Source organism: Diabrotica virgifera, chromosome 5, assembly GCF_917563875.1.
Source record: "Diabrotica virgifera virgifera chromosome 5, PGI_DIABVI_V3a".
In the NCBI taxonomy this organism is placed as follows: domain Eukaryota; kingdom Metazoa; phylum Arthropoda; class Insecta; order Coleoptera; family Chrysomelidae; genus Diabrotica; species Diabrotica virgifera.
In genome coordinates, this window is record NC_065447.1 from 34,456,481 (window position 1) to 34,473,276 (window position 16,796).

At 33.0% G+C, this 16,796-nt stretch overlaps 1 protein-coding gene across 7 annotated transcripts in view; it reads left to right on the forward strand.

The window, feature by feature from the left end:
• LOC126885664 (protein TIS11) overlaps positions 1-15,262 on the forward strand; it is a 234,259-nt gene extending 218,997 nt beyond the window's left edge. For all 7 annotated transcript variants that reach the window (XM_050652359.1, XM_050652355.1, XM_050652356.1 and 4 more), the window contains one exon: positions 11,472-15,262. In XM_050652359.1, the coding sequence (XP_050508316.1) occupies positions 11,472-12,176 (705 nt within the window). In that variant the 3' untranslated portion in view covers positions 12,177-15,262. The remainder of the gene's footprint in view (positions 1-11,471) is intronic.
• The last annotated feature ends 1,534 nt before the right edge of the window (positions 15,263-16,796 follow it).

A 16,796-nucleotide genomic window follows, 5' to 3' on the forward strand; every position in this document is an offset into this window, starting at 1 on the left:
GTGGAGATTATTAATAGTTCATATCATTAGCTGCAAAAGGTAAAAGTTTCAAGTTTCTACATTGTAAAAAACAAGAGAATTTAGCATTTTCCATTAAAATAGTTTCTTTTATTTAAACAATTAATAAACATACATTTTTTTATTGACTATTCGTGTATTGTTCCCGCGAATGCATGTCTGCAAATTTTCATTCATTTAATTGAAGAAAAGTCAGTCAAATTAACGTCTAAAGATTTGATGCAAACTATAGAAGTAAAGAAAAGCGTTTAAAAAGCTCTTTAGTTTAGCGGGAACCAGCTGGAATAAGGGTAAATAGAGTTCCCTTAACAACATTAGCAGATATGCGGATGATACTGTTATCTTGCCGAAAATATCTTGCGGTATATTGGTAATTGGATGGGCCAATATGCAGTTACACCGGAAAATGTGATAGAAAGTCAATGAAATGGTTTTAGCTATGTTAAGTTCAGGTGCGTGAATTAACCAGATTGTGCGTGAGGCCACAAGAATGAGTAGCGTTCACTAGTCACATTTTAAACGAAGTTTGAATATACGAAAATTATCCTGCAGATGACTTCTGATCTCGATGGGTAACCGTTGATAAAACCTGGTTCCACTACTACACACCAGACCAGAATGAACGCACGGTAGTGCTCCGAAGTGGCAAAGAGTGGCTCAAAGGGTAGGAAAGGTTAGGACCACTATATTTTGTGATTGCTTTGGCATGGTTTTAATTAACTCTGTTGGAAAAGGGTAAAACTAGCCAGCATTATGGGACACCAATTCACGAGAAGAGTTTCTGTTTGTCTGTTGGAATCACGAAATATTTTTATTTACTTTACTGAATGATGATAGTTTTCGATTTGATATTCATTTATCACTTTTATGACTCTTTAATCCATTAGTTTCTTTGTAACTGATATTGGCGGCATTTCGAGTTTATGATCATTTACTTTTGTCAGTGTCGGTAAAATTATAAATTATTTACAATAAACATAAACAATATAACCCATACATCTCCATTTATCAGCTGTTTTGAGTGCTTTTTATCTTTTACCCTGATGGTTTTAATGTTGTTCGGAATTTACAATACCAGCATTTTCCGAATCGCTAACAAGGAAAATGTAACATTTACTACTCATCACTGATAACAATTATAAATAGAAGGCAATGTATGTAAAAATGTTACCATTTAAATATTGTTAATGTTATAAAGTATTGTCAGGCAATGTTATACATCACGAACAAAGGTGAAATGGATAATTTGTTTTACTATTTATTTTTAAAGTAACCAAAAACTATACCCTCACACGACTGGCACAACAGTAGATAAGCTGTTCTTAATAGGTAGTATGATAAGTAATTACAAAAAATTCTTATTTTATTCAACGTAGTCCTCTTTTACGTTAATAAAACAATTCCAGAGTTTTCAAACTTCTTTATGTCGTCCGAATAATGAGATTCTGGAAGCTCTGCAAAATAGCCGTTTGTTTCGTCAAGTATCTCTCGTCCGAGCTGAATTTTTTATCTAAGCAATCTATTCAGATTTGGTAACATTAATCGGACAGGACCAAATCAGGTGAACAAACCGGATGAGAAAGCAATTTAACGCCCAACTCCATGAATTTTTGCCATTGTTCGAATGTTTTTGTGAACCGGTGCATTTTCTTACTCTGCATTTTTGGGGCATGGGATCGGTTCCCACAGAGTTCCTGTTTTAATATGTCGTCCCTGCCATTTCCAACTATCGAATGTGAAAAGTGGTACTTTTCAGGAGAGCAAAATAACGCTTTTTTAGAGACCCCTAAATCAGCGCATTGACAAATGGAAATTTTTTTATATTCTTCGTATGTAATGTTTAATCCTTGTTAGATTGATAACAAATTTAAACAGCTTATCATTTTTTCTTTTCAAAAAATCACATTCGTTACTTTGATTTTTGTATTAATCAAATATTTGTTTCGGTCCGATATTTCAAAGTAGCGAATGTATAATAGCGGAATAACTATAATCAAATAATGAAAATCCGTTAAAATGAAATCATAAACTGCCTCACAAGAATTTCTTGGAAGCGATACTGAAGCAAAATTCGCACAAATTGTAAACACGAGCAGCATTTTGTTCTTCTCAACAGTTTAGCATTTTCGACAGTTTACAGATTATAATCGAATAACTGTTGAATAAAAATTACAACACAAACTAACGAATGTGACATTCGACATTTAGCCTTGTACAAAATATACCTTTAGTTATATTTATACAACCAAATGGAAAAATGTTCATATTCGATAGTTTAAACAGCATATTTCCCGCGCTCCTAATCAAGCTACAATAACGAGAATTTGCCACAAGATGTATCGCCTATAGTGCGAGGACAAGGTATCGAATCTGAAAACATTTCTCACATTCGATAGTTGGAAATGGTAGGGACGATGTCATCAAAATACACAATTAGCTATTGATGGTTATGATTATTATGGACAGTAGTCCTAACTTGAGCCACTCTTAGCCGCTTTTGAACATAGCCGTGTATTCATTCTGGTCTGGTGTGTAATAGTGGATCCAGGTTTTATCAACGGTTACATATCGAGATAAAATCTATCTACAGGACAATTTTCTTATATTCAAACTTCGTTTAAAGTTTAAATTCTCTGGTTAATTTCAGGACCAAACATTCAGTTAATTTTCTAATTTTCTTTTAATGAATAATTCCTTTACTTTTAAAAGCGTTACTAATATAAATCTTCAAAAAGTACTCATAAAAATCGAAGTATGTAATATAAATAGAATAAAGAAGAAATGTAAAAATTCATTACCATAAAATGATACTCTTATTTAAATTTTTTATTCAATTATGCTACTTCTTCACGTGGCAACAACGCCACGACATTAGTTATGTAACCAGTGAGATGAAATCAGTCAATGGGAACTTCGTCATACTTTCTCTATTGTAAATTATAAAAGAAACATAAAGAACTGGGAGAATTGAATTTGTCGTAAATCTTTAGAAATTGAAAGCAACAATATCAGTGCTCAGTCTGTCAGAAAAATTAGCGGTTTTTACAGATGTGATTTGGAAATTGTAGCAGCACTTATAAATTATTGGTATGCAAAAAATTGAAATGACCGATGTTACATAAGTTGAAAGTTTTTTTACTTAGCCGGAATGAAATAATACTCAAATAAACATTGGATAACGTCTTACTGCAAAAAATATGACGATATGCGAAAGCTAGTGGAACTTCAAGACCAGCAAATGATAAGGTATACATAAACATGGATATTACATAAAAATACAATCGACAACAGGATTTTATGTTTAAACCCTTAACGTTGGGAACCGCATATGCGTGCAAAAGTTTGCTTGCCACATAAATATACATGAGACGCATATATTCACTTGAATCAAAATGTACTTCAGAGCGGGAAACGTTTTCATTTCTATAAACAATAATAAATAAAACGTTTTTCTTCTGTGCTTGTTTCTTGTTTGTTCAATTTTACATTAACGAACTTGTTTACCACACTACAAAGAATAATACAAGGAACAGCACAGTGGAAGATTTTTTCTGGTTCAAAAATTTAAAGATCTGCCTTCAACCTTTTTTTAAAAGGAAGTTCATGTCTTCCTTTGAACTTTTCTAGCCATCTATTAGTGGCCCTGAAATTAACCATCCCCAATGATTCGTATATTTCGTTTTTTTTTCTTGTAACAGTGTTCCACTATGGCTCCGATACTGCTCAAACCATTTAAGTAAGCATGCTTCAAGTCCGGAACTTCTGCAATTCGTCTTTGTCACAAGACAATATTTTGACCGTTTTGAATTGTCTTTATTATGTGTGATGTGTATTTTTTTATTATTGTTCACATTGACTATTGGTAGGCCATTATTCAGCAACATCTTTCTTCTTTGTGACAGCTCTTGACAGCCTTCAATCATAGTAGTTTTTGAAATTACGGAAAACTAGAATGTAACTTTTGTCTACAAGCTTGTTGTTTTTATTAACTGGCCATATTTTCTATTTCTTTTTTTGACTTTCGAGATTTTCATCTATGTGTGACCAAAACCTTAAATTCCTAGTATTTAAATATCTTGCACGTGGTTGTCGCTGTCCTTTAAACAATTGATAAAGGTATCTAGAAGTGCGATAAACTTTTGAGCTGTATGAGTTTCTTAATCAACAAAAGCAGGGCCGTTATCAAAATTGTATTTGTAAATGTAAAGTAAATATGTGTTCGATATTATATCACCATTCACCAATATGTTTGTTCATTATCTACACTGTTAAAACACAGTCTATAACAGACATTTGATTTGATTAGGTAGGTACATATTGAACATTCGATTGAATGGAGCTAAATGCTTGAAAGTTTCCTTGTAAGACATCAATAATCCAAAAAAAAAACGCCAATTTGTACTAACGTAAAATGTAATTCTCAATACAATTAATTGTGATTTAATCTCACATACAACACTATTTAACTTACCACAAGAAAACCGTTTTCAACAAACAATTGACAGCTGACAGGGGACATCATAGCTGATACATTGAAGATGGACGCGTCTAATCGAAGTAGTAGCTTATGTGCCGCCCGGTCTAATCTACCGGTGTCAACCTTAAGACATTTAGTTTGTTTCCACAATCTACATCATAGATAACCCTTAACTACTGACGTGAATGTTTCAGGACGTGGACTAATGACATGCGGTATGTCATACCGTTGCCTATTTTTCTTTTTTTTTTTTTTTCAATATGAATTTGTCTGATATCACTGTATTTGTTTTTTACATCAACTACGGCATGCTTCTTAACACTGCTGTAGAATAAAATACTGCTCCAAATAAAATAAACTTCAATTTTTTTCAAGAAAATTGTGAACGCATACATCATATTACAAACTGGTGGAGGTTCTTACAAAATCCTTTATAAACTGAATTACAAAGAAACCTTGAGTATTGGTTACTAAAAAATAGTAAAATAATGTTGATAGCAGTTGAAAGAAGAACAACTGGATGAACTTGCTGCCATACTAATAGCGAAACAATAGTTGATTTTGACTATAGAAACGTAAACACTGTCATGCGGTACGTGATACCGCAAGAAAAATTTACGTCAACGTAGCTCAAAGACTAAACCATACTAAAACTGCAGCAGTTGAGAGCGACAATTACACACCACAAGGTACACAGGCGGTGTTCTAGTAATCGTACACGTTTTACAACAAAATATATTTTCGGTGCGGTATGACATACCCGTGTCAATGGTTAAGGGTTAAATAGCTTACCTATAATCTTGATAACAATTTCGTTATGTTCCGTATAGGTAATCATATTAAATCAGTATTGTTGCTTTGACTGTGTGCTGCTTTGGACTAAAGTCCACTTCAATATTTCAAAAATCATGTAGTATAAATGGCAGGAAATCAACAATTGGCCGCGAAAATAGCCAACAACGTGGTCAATTAATGAATTGTTGTGAAGTGTTTGTACCTCTTAAATACATACAATGATATTCTTTTGACCTTACGATAATCCTTAGGGTTTAAGTCATGGTTACCGTCATCATAATGTATCTTTTTTTGTATAATGTATGGTTTTTTTTGTATAATAATGATGTCCATTATTGTCGTAAATATTATTGACTTTTTTATAAGAATTTTATAATAATTTAACGTGAAGTAAAACCCCCTGGTGTAGTTGGTATAAAATTTTTAATGAAGAATTAAAATTTTTTTAAAATCCAAAAGGGTTACATTTAGAACGTTTTCGGACTTCATCAGTCCGGATGATAGACTCAGTCCATCATCGGTGAACTACCTGTCCTTGCAAAATAGCCACAATGCCAAACACTGGTTGTGTTAAAAATGTCCTGTACATAGTAAATATAAAATAGTTTGACAAGTCGATGCCAATGAAATACTTCCAGCAACATGATGCTCTATCTTTACATATTTTTTATTATTACGTCTGCATTGAACCACGTTAAGTCCGTCAATTTTAGTCTGTCATAAAGGTAGAGCATCATGTTGCTGGAAGCAATCCATTGGCATCGACTTAAGTCAAACTATTTTATTATATTTACTATGTAGTTAGAACATTTAACCCAACCAGTGTTTGGCATTGTGGCTGTTTTGCAAGGACAGGAAGTTCACTGACGATGGACTGATAAGTCCGAAAACGTTTTAAATGTAATCCTTTTGGATTTTTTAAAAATTTTAATTCATTCAAAAGTTTATACTAACTACACCAAGGTGTTTTTACTTCACGTTAAGTTATTTAACTAGATGGTATAAAACCAACTTTCGGGAACTATCCCGTTTTATTTAATTTTATAATATTCTCCACTTGGTTCTATTAAATAATTTAGTGGTTGAACTCGCAATGATCTTCATCATGATCCAGCCTTCTGCATCCAAAGTTGAACATATGCCTGATATGCCTCCCCGCCCTCTATTTTCTTCCACTAAACTGGAAGAAATTAGGAGAGGTCCATGATCTTCCGACAGAAAGTCGCCAAAAGGACTCGACAAAATAAGGGACATTCTTAAAAAAAATAGTTATTTGGCCATCTTATTTGTCTCGACTAGCGGGCAACGCGCACTACACTTAAAAAAATTTATTTTACATAATGTTCCTTCAGTTCTAGATCTCGTTTATTATTACTTCATCTATTTTAATGTCACATCAGAACATGTTCCACCTCTACATAATTGGTGGCTACTCTCTTATTAAGATAAACAGATCCCTTACAAGTTTTGTATACTAGAGACAAAAATAATAATAATAAAAAAATATGAAAAAAATTTTTTTTAAGAAACGCTTTTCTTTAGTTTTGAGTGACTAAAATTAAAAATATTATAAAAAAATCAACTAAAAAGCAAAAAATAAAACAAATTGCAAAAATCGTCAAAGAAAAGCGTGGCGCGTCTTCATCGAATAAACGGTTTTCGCCCCACGCTTTTCTTTAACGAATGTGTTAGATTTTCTCAATTTTGTTTTATTTTTTGCTTTTTAGTTGATTTTATTTATATTTTTAATTTTAGTCACTCATAACTAAAAAAAAGCGTTTCTTAAAAAAATTTTTTCATATTTTTTTATTTTTTACTTTTTAGTCTTACACTTTCCAAACATTAAAATATATCGTCATGTTTCTTAAAATATGTATAAAACATATGATGTACAAACATAAAAAGTAGTCGGAATCGGCAAAAAATTTGAAACTTTATTGTTTATTTATGAAGCATAACGTAAACAATTAACGTAAAAAGTGAAATTATGTATAGCTCATATCATTAGCTACAATCCGTAAAAGTTTCAAGTTTTTACATTGTAAAAAACAAGAGAATTTAAGCGTTTTCCATTAAAATAGTTTTTTTTTATTTAAACAATTAATAAACATAAAAAGAAAATTTTTATTGGTTATTCGTGTATTGTTCCCGCGAATGCATATGTCTGCAATTTTCATTCATTTGCATTGGAGAAAACGCACTCAAATTAACGTCTAAAGATTTGACGCAAACTATTGAACTAAATAAAAGCGTTTAAAAACAATCAATACACACTGTAAAGACTTAGTGCAAATAAAAAACAAAAATGCATTAATTTCATTAGAAATAGACCATCTTCAGATTATATTTCAAGAGAAGCATGATCTTTTTTTAACGTTTTAACCAGATTACCAGAGAATTACCGATAACGAGGCTGGCTTGTATTTACAATAAGTAGTTCTGAGCTCTATGAACTCAACAGAAGGTAAACCATACTACACCCAGAGCGGATATGAGTAAGCTGAAGTCGAGATACGGGTTTATTTATGAATTATCAGTGACACCATAAAATTGTGTTTCCTACACTGCAAAAGATTACCGGAAAACTTTCGAGAGACGTAAAAGAGTACTTTTTAAAAAGAAACTGTAAAGCCATGTTTTACTCGTTTTTGTTTTCTTTGTTGTTTGTATTTTTTGGTTTGCCAAATTAGTAAGGCAAAGATTTATACTTGTAGGTCTGGATCCCGCGTATGAAAAAAAATAGCAAGATGATAGTCTGTTCTGTCAGGACAAAATAAATGTGCCGTTTTCGTGGTGTAACCGTTCCAAATTTTTAACCTGTTCCACAATTAAAACTGCCCCTGTTCCAGTGTTCCCATATATCAAAGTTTATCCGACTAGACACCCTTAAGCTATTAACAAATTTTCAGCTTGCTATTAATCAACTTTTTTTTTCATACGCGGGATCCAGTCCTATTATTGTGTTATGCGTTTTATCGAGTCTTTTATTATCATACACAAAATTACAGGATTATGCGATTGAAAAGAGCATCTAAGTGCTATTATTAAAACTAACTTGCACTTTCTCAAAACTAAGAATGAACGGCAAATGAAAATCCTACAATCTGCAATCTACAATCTTGATGCACAGCAAAATTACTGAAGATTATCTTAGTAAGAAAAGTAAACTCATCTGTAAACTACGTCAACGTAGTAAAGTCCCGGCGTTCATCCATATCTTTCTTTCCGAATACTTTCTCGGTTTGCTCTCTACACAGATCAGAAAAATTTAGAAAGCAGATCAGCAAAATATCGTAGTGGCATTGTTAATGGCATGCATCGCATAACTACTACTTACACCAGCGTTTCCCAAACTTATTTTTCCGTGACCCGGATAATTTTGTGTTTATCCTTCGTGACCCACTATTTTTTTTGCATACCCTGGTGTGTATGTACAAGAAAACATATTTAAATATTTATTATAGTTTTATATATTTTAATGAAGAATCATTAGCTCAAACAAAAATGTAATAAAATAAAATAAAAATACTTTAGTAATGAGAAGTGTGCAGTTATTTCTGGTTAACTAAAAACTTCACGTTTAGAGGAAAATATGTTAATTATCTCCTCAGGTCTGGTTCGACTTCCTAACGGTTCCTATATTTATTTTTGAGAAAAACCAGTGTTGAATAAGGGAATTTGAAACTTTATCGCTTTTTCTGCTAAAACTGGGTACTCCTGGCGGCAAGACAGCCAAAAATCTATCAGTGGTATTTTGTCAAATATATCTTTGAGTGTCCTATCACACGATATTTCAATTACTGACTCAATATCTAAGTCCGGAAGTCCTGTCTCGGATTCTACGTCCATTGTAAATGGATTCCTTATCCATGCCTTGTTGCTGTGGATGAGGGGGAAATATTCCTTTAGATTTGCCTCCAGTCTTAGCAGGTGTTCCTTGAAAGCTGCTGAAATCTCATCAGCGCTTATCATCATTTGTAATTTCCTGCTTCCGCGCGACGTGTCCACAAATTAAGTTTTTTTGTTGCAGCTTCCACCTTCTCTTGTACTATATTGCTATTTTGTAATGTCATATTTAAATTGTTCAAGAAGTCAAAAATATCACATAGATAGGCTACCTTGATTAACAAATTGACATCATGATAACTGTGTTTAAATTGAAATATTACCTCCCTAGTCGTTGGTGGATGTTCTAAGAATATTGAAATTTATTCCTTCAATTCAATTAATTCAATTAAAGTTTTTTTTTTTAAATATTCCCTCTTGATAGCCAACGCACTTGATAGCCAACAGTGTAAAAGAGGATGTTCATGTGAAACGGCGAGGCGAGGCGACCCGGCATTTTAATTTCGTGGCCCGGTACCGGGTCGCGACCCACCATTTGGGAAACACTGACTTGCACTATTTTCTTTTCTTGGCTGAGAACCAGGCGGTTGTGCATATGCAATTTCTAACGTTTGGGTAGTTGAATCTCTATCTCCTCGGTCTTTTGTCTTTTTATTTGAACATAAAGTCATTGTCGTTTTCATAGTTCATTTTATACACGTGTTTTTTTAACTTCCTTTTCTACTTTGTCATTCCATGGCGCTTTATGTTTTTTTTTTACTTACAATTCTTTCCAAAAGCTGTAGAATTTTTTTGATACCAGGAAGTCTTATTAGTTCATTTTCTTGAACTACTGGTAGTGTGATATTGTGCACCGTCTATATACAGTATGTCCCTGTAAGTTGTATCCATATGGAAAACTTTTTTATTATTCATTTTACGAAAAACAGTTATTCTTCATAAAAAGCTCTGCATGGTCCAAAACCTATGATTTAACCATCAAATATAAAATTTTTTAGGTACCAGGAAGTCGTATTAGTTCATTTTCTTGAACTACTGGTAGTATGATATTGTGCACCGTCTATATACAGTATGTCCCTGTAAGTTGTATCCATATGGCAAACTTTTTTATTATTCATTTTACGAAAAAAAGTTAATTCTTTATAAAAAGCTCTGCATGGTCCAAAACCTATGATTTAACCATCAAATATAAAATTTTTTGAATATTGTACGAGCGATGTCGAACAGTTTGAATTTCACTCAAAGAGTAAAATAGCGTCATCTTTCACAATATTGAAAATTGCTATTATGAAAAGTTGTTTGGAATTAACAACTATATTAACTAACATTATTTTCAGTTATTTCAATTCAGATAACTCTTTTATTATTAATTTTACGAAAAAAAGTAATTCCTAATAAAAAGTTCTGCATAGTCTAAAGCCTAAATAAAATAAAACCAACTTATGTCTTTTATCAACTTTATGAAGTTTCAAATATTATTTTTCACAAAATCGAAAATTGTTATGAACAGTTATTTAGAATTAAAAACTATGTTTCAGTATGTAATTACATCCCTCTGAAATATTCTGAACTATAGAGGTACTTCCCTTTTGATCTAAATTTATCTTTTTTACATACCTCCTATAAAATTGATAAAATTTGAAGATGGTTGTATTTTAGCTTTTAGACCATCCAGCAATTTTTTATTAAGAATCACTTTTTTTCGTAAAATTAATAATAAAAGAGTTATCAGAATTGAACTAACTGAAAATAATGTTAGTTATCCATAATTTTTCAATTTTTTTTTCAATTAGAAGGATGTAATTGCATATTAGAATATAGTTTTTAATTCCAAACAACTTTTCGTAATAGCAATTTTCAGTATTGTCAAAAATAAAGCTACTTTACACTTTACTCTTGAGTGAAATTCAAACTTTTTGACATACCTCGTATAACATTCATAAAATTTGATATCTGATGGTTGAATCTTGGGTTTTGGACCATACAGAACTTTTTATAAAGAATAACTTTTTTTCGTAAAATTAATAATAAAAAAGTTTTCCATATGGATACAACTTACAGGGACATACTGTATAATTTTGTCATGTCGTCCACAACATTATCTGTTTGTGCATCTCTCTTGAGGACATTTAAAAAGGTGAAAATTACATTGTAATGATGAAAAAAAAAATAAGAAATAATGAACAATGATGCCAATACATACATAATCAAAACTCCGTTTAAGACACTATTCTTTTAAGGGTGCAGTTTATCAAATTTCCTATTCTATTGTCTAGTTTTTATTTTACATTTAAAAAAAAAACTTGCATACTAATGGTTTTTCTCTTTGTTTCAGAACGGTATAACACCCGACTCAACTACAACTTCACACATACCAATCGGATCAACACAGATGCGTCTCACACTAACCAGAATGGCGTCAACTCCCATTGGCCAGGCTAGCTCGAACCAACTAGCAGCACTCCTGGACAATCTGACCCAACACCGGCGATTGGAGCGCACTCAATCCGCCCCCGCGCCACAAGTGTCAGCCCCCGCGGCGGCGGTCACAGCCACCACAGTCAACACGTCCCGCTACAAGACGGAGTTGTGCCGCCCATTCGAGGAGTTCGGCGTGTGTAAATATGGCGACAAGTGCCAGTTCGCGCATGGCATGAGTGAACTCCGCAGCCTCGCCAGGCATCCGAAATATAAAACCGAGTTGTGCCGCACCTACCACACGGTCGGCTTCTGCCCGTATGGACCCCGTTGCCACTTCGTTCACAACCAAGACGAAGTCACAAAGCCTCCAATGTTGAGCAATAGGCCATCTTCTGTCACACCAAGGGCAGCCAGACCCGCTGCTCTCAGTCCATCGTTGTCCCTGGATAGCCCCAGCCCACCATGCAGTTTGAGTCAAAGTCCTACCTCTTCGATGGGATCGTTCTTCAGCAGCGAACCAGAACTACATTCCCCTGGTGTTGAAGACCAGAGGTTGCCAGTTTTTAACAGATTTATAGATACTACACAAATCCTTACTTTGAGCGATTTGATATTGTAATGCCTATTTTTTATTTCATTTACTGTGGATGAAACTCTGAACTTGGAAGTTATTTTTTGTTGAAACGTTGAAAATTTCGGGGAAAGTTATCCAGGTTATTCGAAAAAAATTAAAAAAATAATCATTATTCAGTTGTAGGTCTTTGTTAGTCATTGGGTAACGATATTGTTTGATCATTATGACTATGTCACCAATTGGTGAGGTGACTGCTCAATTCTAAAGTTTTAAGCACCAGGTGGCAAGTGGAATTAAAAAATTATTTAATCAAAAGTTATTCAAGGAAAAAGATAGATAAGGGTGCTGCTTTATGACTATACATTGCAAAAATAAGTCATTAGTCCAGTTTTGGAGCTTTATAATATATTTGTAGGCAAAATGTTATTGTTTTGGTCAATATTTGATCCTTTTTATCCAATAAAATAAAAGCTTATAAATATATTATCCTCCAATAAGTTGATTTCTTTGTAAAACATTAATTTAGTAATTAAGTTTCACGTGGTTTCACTAATATGTTTGTATATTCACTAATGGAAATTTTTTGTGCGAGTACAAAAGTCCATTGCTTAAAATCCATTTATCGGATTTATTTGTTATTTTCTTACCATATATTACGCTATAGCTCTTTCTAGAATGTTAAAATGTGCCTTGTATTTTGTAATTACTACTTTTAAGTGATTGCGTTTTGTGATAGGCGATCTCAGTGAAAGAGTTATTGCTAATAAATTCTCACATCTATAGTTTCTGTGACTCCATGTTCTCAGTAAACCACACATGGACAAATTAGAGATGGAACATATTAAACATACATGTTACAATGTAAATGCATTGTAGCGCAATGGTTATGTGCATAGTATAAGCAGCTAGTTAAATAAAGTTTTGCTTTAAGCTATCGGGACATATCCTATGTGATAAGATATATAAAGAATTGCGTAACCTACAGGGTGTCCCCGAAAATAGTGCCTTCCTTTGGTATGGATATAATACACAATGAAGAACAAAAAAGTCCTATGGCATTTTTTTTCTAAAGTTAACCGTTTCCAAAAAAATACATTGTTCTCCATATAAGCGAACTTTTATTTCATAAAATTAAATAATCTGGCATCACTGTACAAGAACTCTTTGTAACTTACGTTATTGACACCAGAAATGTAGGTCAGACACCTGCAAAATAATTATACCACCCCATGTTTGAAAATCAGACAAACAAGAATTTGTTTGTTTGTTGAGTAACAAGAATACTTTAGTATTCTACCTATACCGTTAGGGACACACTATTTTCGGGGACACCCTGTATATCGGACCCTTTCAACAACATAATATACCGGATCGAGTTCACTCTTTAGTGTAACATTAGATTGATGTGCATAGATCCAGAAAGTCTCCAAATTCTCAAAGAAAAAGAGGGCAAAGATACCTTTCAGTTCAAGGACACTTATTTGTTTGAACCACCTTTTTTATATGGGATCAATCTTCTAAAATTCTAAACGCTTCGCACAGACCGAAATAAAACTGGTTGATAAACAGAGAAGGGTTCATATGTTTCGCTCTAAAGTGTTTCTATTATATTTTTTACTTACACTATACCTACCAACAAGTTCTCGATAAAGCTAAGTTTTCTAATCTGTTCAGCATTGTGGCATAGGGCAGCATACCGTATATAATTATATATATAAATACCAGCTTTTGTTGTTAGTTTCTTGTAAGTTTTGTTTTAATTATACAGTACGAAAGATTTGTGGCTGTCAAAAATTTTATAAAAATGTTTGAGAAGAAATTTTTGGTTACATCAATTACGAAATAACTTCCAAGTCACGGGACAAAGGCTCCAACTCAGACTTTATTTAAATACAGTGTCTTATTTATGTTACAATTAATCTCGCCAACATGGCGGAGTGATTTTGATATTGTGTGATTTTTTTAAATATAATAAATTTATAAAAAGGTGTGTTTTTTACGAATGTTACTATGTGAATGTGTAAGTTAGGTTAGTTTTTCAAGTCATCGGTCGTAGAGTTTTCGTATTACATTCCGCGGATTATTTATTATTTTTATTACTGCTTTTCTCATTTATTGTTCCCTCTTATCGTGTGCCTATGTATCGCCAGTGTATAAGAATAGTGACGCTTCCTTTAGTTGTCTTAAAATCTTCCCACATTACAGTATCGCTCATCCGGAAGACTCAACTCAAAAAACACACTTTTTTTTAGGCATTACTGCAATATGTTATACAGCAATGATTTTCTAAAACATTAATTTGGGGGTTTCTAATAGTTTCAATAATAGGGTTGTCGAGACAGCTCAAAAAACTTAATAATGCCTCACTCATTCTGAAGAGGAACGTGAATATAAGAATAATTTGTTGAAATTTATGAATATGCAAGTAGCAGGAGATTTTCAGGACAAGGATGCATATGTTCAAGGTCAGCCATTTGAAGTAATATCCTATAAAATGGAGAAAATGACCAATGGTGGAGCAGTTGAGAAGTGATTCGGGAAGGATATGGAGCGAAACCACAGGATTCTGAAAGGGTTTGTGTGCAGTATAATGCCTATATAAATACAATGTGGAACCTTTTGATTCTACTTAACACCAGAAATAGGTCTCATCAGATAAGTGCTGCAAAAATATTTGAAGCATTACCACAAGAAGAAAAATAATGTCTCTTTGCGATGAGCGATAAATTTTTTGTTTTAATGTATTTTAAATGAATAATGTAATATATAAATGTCATTTGGCCAGATACCAAAATTTTAAATTAAATAAATAATGAATCTTCTGTCACTACTTTTGAACACTGCCGATATGACCGATGCAAGAATCAACATTTTTTTTAATCGTTATTTAAATCATTATTTAATTTGTGTGTTTTTTCTCAACACGTTTATGTTATGTAGTTATTTTATTATAATTTATATGTAACTTATTATTTATATTGCAATATTTAGAGACCAACGTGCTCATTGTCTCAGTAGCGTGCTCATGCGCTGACTGGTCGGGGAGTTCGCAATACCTGTATATTATTTATGTATGTAGCTAATAATGTATCTTTGTATCATTATCAATAAATTATATTTTGTTCAGTACAGTCTGGTGTTTTTTGTCAGTTCCGATTCAGTGAACTTTGAATGCCCCACCTTCCTGACCTTTTTACAATAATACAATAATCCTTTTTTCATCCACACATACAATGAATTGTAGTAGATTTCACAGTAGTCAGAATAAAAGACTAAATCTAGGACATTAGGACTTAATCTAGACACATTAGGACCATATTATGGAGAAATGACCAGAAATAACAATGGAGGAAGGTAGCTCTATTTATAAACTTTAACAATATGAAGGACATTAGGACTTAATCTAGACACATTAGGACCATAGATGTTATGGAGAAATGACCAGAAGGAAGGTAGCTATATTTATAAACTTCAACAATATGACAATAATACAGTAGAACACCGCAAATCCGAACCCCGCTAATCCGAAAGTTCGGCAAATCCGAACCAACAGAAAGTGAAAAAAAAATTAAAAATTCAAAACAAAAACTTAAAAACATGATTATTATACAGAGTAAAACCAGAAAATTTAACAATCTAGCAGCGATGGTAAACCATTTACGCATAAACATTACATCGACCAGTAATGCAGCAGAGTTCTGCTCCACGTAACGTAGAGCCACAACCAGACTTTAGTGGCATCCGCGTGTGCCACTTGATGAGACAGGGAAAGTTCTTCCTAGCTTTCTTCATCTTCATTAAGGTTGCCTTGAGGTTAAACCAAGTCTACAGTGTGTTCATCCGTAAATTCTTGGTGTGCATTGTCATCAGCTTCAATCCATTCTGTAATTGCACTTTCTTCGTTTTCTCATCCTGTTGTACGACTTCCAGGTCATCTTGTAATGGAGCTTCTTCAAATTTTTAAATCTAGCCAGCGAGCTCGACTAAACACAAACAATGACACTGGCTCTGCATTAGTGACATCAATACTAGATAGGTGGAAGAGGGAGAGAGTGAGACATCAATTATTCAAAGCGATGAAAGCTTTGAATTACATATTAGTTAGGCTACTTTCGGATAATCCGAACAGACTGTCCCCCCAATTAGTTCGGATTTGCGGGGTTCTACTGTACAAGTCAAAAGCAGAAGTAAGAAATCCATAATTGACTATACTAGTTCAACTCAATGATAGATGAAAAGTAATGGATACAAAAATAGACGGGACCCGAAATACGCAAGCCATTACATTGTTGTAACTAAGATATGAGAAAGAAATAAAAAAGAAGGAAAAGCCAAGTAAGTACCGACAGAAAAGGAAAAACCAATTAGGGACGATAAAAACGTATAAGCTAAGAAACATAGAAATGACAAAAATATTTGAGAAAAAAGTGGTCATAACTAAGATTGAGTAGAAGGAAAAGCAAAGTACAGAAAAGGAAAAACAATTAAAAAAGAGACTATAAAAACGTATAAGCTAAGAAACACAGAAATGACAAACATATTTGAGAAAAAAGTATCTAAACAAAAGAAACAGGAAGCATTAATCATATAAATAACCTTTGGAACAACTAACTATAATAAGGATCTACTACTGGAGGCAGCTAAGAAAGTATGTGGAACAGGTAA